Source organism: Malus sylvestris, chromosome 12, assembly GCF_916048215.2.
Source record: "Malus sylvestris chromosome 12, drMalSylv7.2, whole genome shotgun sequence".
Lineage (NCBI taxonomy): Eukaryota > Viridiplantae > Streptophyta > Magnoliopsida > Rosales > Rosaceae > Malus > Malus sylvestris.
In genome coordinates this window covers 29271812-29278819 of record NC_062271.1, presented here as the reverse complement: position 1 = coordinate 29278819, position 7008 = coordinate 29271812, and the positions used below count along the sequence as shown (strand labels likewise).

General features: G+C 33.9%; 1 protein-coding gene across 1 annotated transcript; it reads right to left on the bottom strand.

The window, feature by feature from the left end:
- Positions 1–2787: 2787 nt before the first annotated feature.
- LOC126592423 (transcription factor bHLH94-like) lies at positions 2788–4418 on the bottom strand. Its single transcript, XM_050258110.1, has 3 exons — positions 3861–4418; positions 3227–3622; positions 2788–3120 (listed from the first exon to the last, which is right to left on the bottom strand). Exons 1-3 carry the CDS (start codon positions 4332–4334, stop codon positions 3019–3021), a joined length of 972 nt encoding a protein of 323 aa, XP_050114067.1. The 5' UTR covers positions 4335–4418; the 3' UTR covers positions 2788–3018.
- Positions 4419–7008: the final 2590 nt, after the last annotated feature.

Genomic DNA, 7008 nt, shown 5'->3' with positions numbered 1-7008 from the left:
CTCTTCAACCTTATCTTGATCAGTTCAATCCGTCATTTTATCTTATAAATTTTATGTTACTTGTATGCATCACTACGACATTAAGTGGTTTGTAAAGGTGGTACGAAAATATGGTCTCTCAGCATTACTCTCGGCATCAAGACCTGAGTAGATGGGGAAGGGTAGGTATGAGCGTTTTCATCGGACTAATGTGAGTAATGGGATAAACCTTTGGATTAGGGATGCCATACTTCACATAATTTGCAAACAGTTCTTTGTTCATTTTGTGGAAGAGTTGTGAGGGCAAAAGCCCAACAAAAACAAGAGAAGAACATAGCGAAGGCTGCCTATCCAAAATATGCGAGCCCAACCGAAGATTATATAGCTTATATCCATAGGATGTCGCCCGTTCGTTGTCATGTGGAAAATATCAAACGGATGGCAACGAGTGATTGACTTGGGATACCACCGCACTTCTGTAGTAGTTAACATGGTTTTGCAAAATTGAACAAAAATGGAAATGAGCATGGATGTTTCATGGAGGAAAATGCTTTGGAATCAATCTTATTCCCACTCATGTGAGAGACATATGTTGGTGTAGAGCGTTAGTAAAATTATCAACCCAAACCACAAAATAATAACTTTTGAAAGACATTACATGAACCGCTCACCTTAGTAAGAGAAACCCAACAATATTGCAAATTTGCAAGACAAGTCATTTACCAAGCTCAAACAGCAAACATCGAACTCTTATTTTTTCTTTCACTATCACCCTCTTGCCCACTCTTTTCTTTCGCATGAAAACTACCAACACTAAACAACGCTAAAACTTCCACCTCGTGCTTAATTGTAAAAACTAAAAAAATTGGCTCCTTTTCTTCATTTTTGCTTCCTGAGCTTGGTTAACAAAAACTTTTGTAGCACTATTTTTTTAGGGGCATCAACTTTTGGCGAAAGATTTTCTTTTGCAATTAAGACATAGTTTTAGTGATGTCACCAGTTCATTAGACACTTAAAAAAAATGAACCATTTGTAATTAGCAACAAGAGAGCATGTATCCTTTTAGAGGTTTACTTCATTTCTCTCTACCCAAACAAACAATATGTAAGCAAATTGACCAAAACCAAAGACAATGGATACGTAAATTTTCTTAGGGAAAACTACGAAATGTTATTGAATTACAAAGGGAGATATAGTACATGCAAATACAACAACAACCCACTTATAGGAGGGTTCCACAAATAAAATAGCTCTGATCATACAACTTCGCTGATTTGCAAAGCAATGAGTTGGGTGGGTAGGCATGTTCGACAGGGAATGACCATTTTTCCAAGTTCTCTACACACTATTTTAATTGTCAACATAATCTTTAACACACCTGTTTTTTAGCTTTTTACACACTTTTATCTAATTTTGATCATTGGTGTTGTGTTGATTTATTCATTGAGAATAATAAAAATGCATTTTTTTAGCTTGTCTAATTCTGATAATTGATGTCGTTTGATATATTCGCTTCAATGGTTAACAATGATGAAAAGATGTGTAAAAAGTTAAAAATAATGTGTAAAAATTACTTGAGCATAACAATTTGTAACCTTTTAGTTTTATGATTATCCTTTCTGTTAACTATTTTCTTTTTCTTTATTTCTCTTTCCAACATGATGTTTGCTTAAAGGCAATATAAACCCCACCAGCATATCAAACTTTAAAAATTACCTAGGGATTCGACATTGAACAAGGTACGGCTTCTGGCACCAAATCACCTTCAAAGCGCCAATGATTATTATCCTCTCAAAGCATTCGGGGAATTTTTTTACAGTGGTCTAGAGAATTCGATACGATCTAAGTTTTTTTAATTGTTAAATCTTGAGTTAAAAAACATAAAACGCTTAAAGTATGTTATACTTTGAAACACAATAGACTTTTGACTTTCGGAGATATATAAAATCATGAAAGATATCACTTACAAGATACAAAATTCTATGAAAATGTATGTCAAGCATCATTTCTTTTAAAGGAAAACTAATGAAAATGGTTTGAAAACTTTGAGTTTTAATGATAAGGACAAAATAAAGGGTAAAGTGAATAGTATCAGGATTGACTTTTTAGTGTAAAAATGTGGTTTTTCGTTAAAGTGAACAGTACCAGGAGCTTTTCATTAAAGTTCCCTTCTTTTAACTATTGGATGTAATGTGTAGATTGCTTAATTACAATGAAATAATGTAATGCCGAAAATTCTATATTCATTGCATTAGTTGTAGTTTGATATACATGCAGAGTTGTATAGGAACAAAAATGCTGAGCTCTTCTAAGCTTGTTCATTCATGGCACTGATGGCAGCGCTTCCGGCGAAGTTTGAGCTTTATTGACAAAAAGGTTTTGTCGAGAAAGCCATATTTTTTTCCTTTTTACTAACGTATAGGTCATCTCTATGAAATATTAGAGAGTGAGTTGAATATGCTTTTAATATTTTTATAAGAGCTCTTTTTGTATTCTTCCAAATCCATCACATGTTCGATGCTTGATGGTATGTAACATCATCATTACAAGGTTATTTTCACTACTTAAAACCCCCTAAATGGCTAAGGATAAAAAAAATTAGTTGACTAAAACTCGTGGGACATATCTTCCACTTCCGTGATAACAAATTATATACTCAACGAAGTTTTTACCCAAAGTCATCTAGAGTTATTCAAGTGGTGAAAATACATATGAAGAAGTGCTCATGTGCACAACAGATGATGAGTTTTTACGAATTTTCTAATGATGATTGATAGAAGTGGTAAAACACACTATAAAATCCAAGTCTAGATGGTAAATCACCAAGATTTTTAATTTGGATGGTATTTACATACACCCTAAATAGGTCAGGTCGTGCAAATTATCCATTATTTAAAAGAAAAACAAACAAAAGAGAAAAATATGAAATGAGAGAGAAGACTCACTCTCAGTCTATTTTATCTAAAGAAAAGAGTTTCTTAAACTGAAATTCAGAAGAAGGAAAAAAAACAGAAAAAAAAAAAAAAGAAGATTTGAAGATCAGTTCAAATTCAGCATTGCCTCTTCCTGAATCCTAGCTAGCATCTCATGGACAGCTGTTGCAATCTCATCCACTGAAGTCAGCATGCACTCATCTTCTACCTGCATAATTTTTTAAAATTCATCACAAAAATATATACAAATTCCTTAATCTTAATCTTCTAAATTTTCTTCACAAAATTAATTTTTGAATTGATTTTCCAATTACCTTGAGACTGAGAGAATAGAGGACAATATCATCAACAGTGACAACATTGAGATGGAGAACGGTAAGGTGCATATCATGCAACCCTGAAACAATTTTCAAGAGTTGCTTTGGGACCTTTTTGGATCTTACTTTGAGGCTTGCATGGCTCTCCACCATTGTCACTTCTATGTCAGCTGCAATTTTGCTCAACCTGCACTCGAGCAGCGGCAGCTCCGCCATGGCTGACACCGCAGACTCATGATCACTAGTAGATGACCTCGATGAGTACTGGGGGAAGGTGAAGAATTCGGAAAAAGGCGCACGATCATTTGGCTTTTGGACGCCCAAGAATTGCACTTCCTGCTCTAGCTCCTTCACATAATTAATCGCACCCCCAATGATTGATGCTTGGTCTCCCTAATAATACAACCCAAATGAACATTTTTTGGTCGGTCCAATAATTAAGTGCATGTGTAATAACATTTTGAGTTTCAGTTTTTAACTGAAAATAATTATCAAATAAATTTTCAATTTTCAGATACAGTGATAAAAAATTGAAAAATAAAAACGAAATTGTTATCAAATCCTAACTTTACCATACAAATAACAATGACATTAACAAAGTAGTAGTGCGAAGGTATATGTAATTATGTACCCTTTGGACGTACGAGTCGGGCATTATCGATCGAAGCACAGAGAGATACTCATTCATCTGTTTTCTCCTGTTGCGCTCAACTGCAATGTGAGTCATTCTCTGGTTCTCAATCTCCTCCTCGTTCTTTTTACTCTTGGCACGACGTCGTTTCGCACGAGAACTTCTAGACATGTTGATTGTGTCCTCCAATGGTAGTTGAAATTCGGGTTGATCACCAGTAGGGTTTGTAGTGCTGGCAACTGGGTTTGGATTGGAGAGGTGCAATTCGTTGAAGTGAGGTACCATTGAAGGCGGTGAGGAATACGTAGAACCATAGTTAGGGTAATTCTGGTCTGTTTGGTAGTCGAGAAAATCAAGAGAGGCTTGCTGCTGATCATCAACATAGCTCAAAGTTCCTCCTAACAAGTTGTAGAGGTCTTTGTTAGCAGTGTAACTAAATGGGTCTTGAGGGAAAACGACGGCTTCCAGAGCCATTTTCTCTGTGCCAGCTCTCTGTGTCTCTTGGTAGTTGGTACTTTGGATTTTAAATGCAATTTATGAGTTATTTAAGGTTGCGGAAACTGAGCTTTTAAAGGGTTTCATGATGAACCAAATCCACAAGAAATTTCCCTGTGTGTGGGAAATATAATCATATTATGTTATTATTTCACGTGTTATAATAAAATTGATTTATCTTACTTCTAGAATATATTGATAAAAAATATATATGCACGCATTATAATTTGAGTGAAATAATAACATCATAAAACCATGTTTGTCAGTACACCAAAAGATCTCTCCAAATCCACAGCAGACCACACGTGATATAAAGTTGAACTAATTATTGCAAGAGAGGGAATTTAACTTTGCATCCTAGCTGCACATCAAGTGATCTTGGTTAGAAGATTATTTTATCCATGTGTATATGCATTTAACAAAGACACATACAATTCAGACATATATACACATGTCACGTCATGAATGGATTGAAAATGATATTTAATGTCAAATCTTGCTGATTTGAAAGTATTAATATTAAAATCAACAATAATGATATACACTTGTGATAATGATGACAAACATTATGGATTATTAATTATGAAATTAGAATAAAAATATTACACATCATTAATTTGGCTGTACTTAGTAAAGTTGGGTAAAATAGTGTGCTTATCTTTATGCACGTAAGTTCAAATATCCCTCATTATAATTTAAATTAATCCATAACAAATTATCGCTTCTAAATTTCATAATCATCTATTACTAGTTCTTTTGTTGCTTTTCAAAGATTTAGTTGAGTTTTGGCATGTCGAAGATAAGATAAGTGTTTGTAATTCATGAAAATTGTAACCATGTAAGTAAGCTTTATTATTTTTATGAAGATTTGAATAAGTAACTTTTTCTTTTCGTGACTAATTTTACGATGAGAGCGATGAACATAGAATTGTATAAAGCTAGTGATTGGGTAAATAAACATTCTCCTTCATTACCCGTGGAAGAAACAAATTAGTGAACTAATTATGATGTTTTGCATTAGGTAATAAAGTGTGGTATGCACGACTACTCTGCCAGCTAGCTGTAATTGTATGGAAGCTTGAGGAACCTGTGAGCCTGTGACTCTGAGAGGCCGAAAGGCATTGTCATTTGGTAATAATATGGTCGGATCGATATAGTACAATCTGATGGGAGAGAAGACCGAACCAAAGGGTGATGATCGATGCAGAGATTCTTACTAAGTTGAGACCACAAAAGCGAGAGATTTTTCAATGTGATTGCAACATAAGATTGTACACTACATATCATTATATTAATAGTGAAATATGTGTACTAAAAGTTAATAATTTAAAAAAATATATAATTTCTCACTACTTGTATAAAAACACGTGGTGTACCATGTTCCCGTCACAATGAAAAATTTCTTCACAAAAGCCTACGAACTTTGAGAGAGCCCTGCACGTATGGCAGCAGCTGTCAGCTAGGCTTGTACAAAAGAATCAATGTTATATATCCAATACAAACAACCAATTGCTACATCACCACTCTACAATGTGACACAATCACTGTAGATCTCTCATTTTTGTGTGAATTATATGAAGTATGGGTGGTAGGAATCTTCTCGCTCACACATTTTCGTTCTACTTTCTTAGTTTTTCTCAATTTGTAATGTTACAAAATGATTCAAATTGTCTTGTTTTTAGTTCACCGGTTAAAAATAAACTCTGTAAAAAAGGAAAACGTGTAATTGAAAGAAAATGATTTATACACGACTTTTGACTTTCTGCACACCATGTTAATTATGTCTATTCATTCTCCTTTGAATTCTTCAATCCAAATTAATTAACAAAACTGAACATGAGTGTGAAGGAAAATGGTATGTGGAAATCACTTCTTTAGTTGAGAAACATAATTCATCTATTTATTGGATAATTATATGGTAACTAAACGCTTTCGATTTTTTTTACACATGATCTTTAAAGAGTGACCTATAAAATAGACGATTAAGATCATGCATCATGTAATATAAATGAGAAGGAGAACAGAAAAAGTAGAACAAGAAATTTCAAATGAGAAGTTTCCTAACATTTTCCTTTTATGAACTAATATTCATTGGTACATGTATAATGTATATATATATGCGTGTACATGTTTTGCCATAGGTCTATTATAACCTCCATCATCTCCCCCAAAGACTAGTGTAGTACTACTTGTAGGGCTTCCAAAGAGAGGAGTTTCACTTCATAGCCTTGATTAAGATGTCTATAAGTAGATCATATGCAGGAGTCCACTGAATTTTAGGCTACTGTGTTTCATCTTTCATTTGTACTAGCTAGGTTCATCTTTATTGAAACTTGAATAAGGAAATATTGTATATCAACATTTCGATCTCCTTTAAAATTGTTTTCTTTTTAACTAAAAATGTAATCGGCAAAGGCAAAGACATGTTGCAGTAACATGTTGAAGAAAGTTAAGATTCTATCATAAACTCAATTGGTAATATGAAGAATAACTTAACTTATTTATAAGTCCATGCGGGATTCATTATCAACATGTCCCCTCACGTATGGAAAATTTTCAAGCATAACACATGGACAACACAAACGAGAAGATGTGGAACATGTGTGGTTGTTGGGCTTCACACGTGTGACAACCTGCTCTGATCCCACGAAGA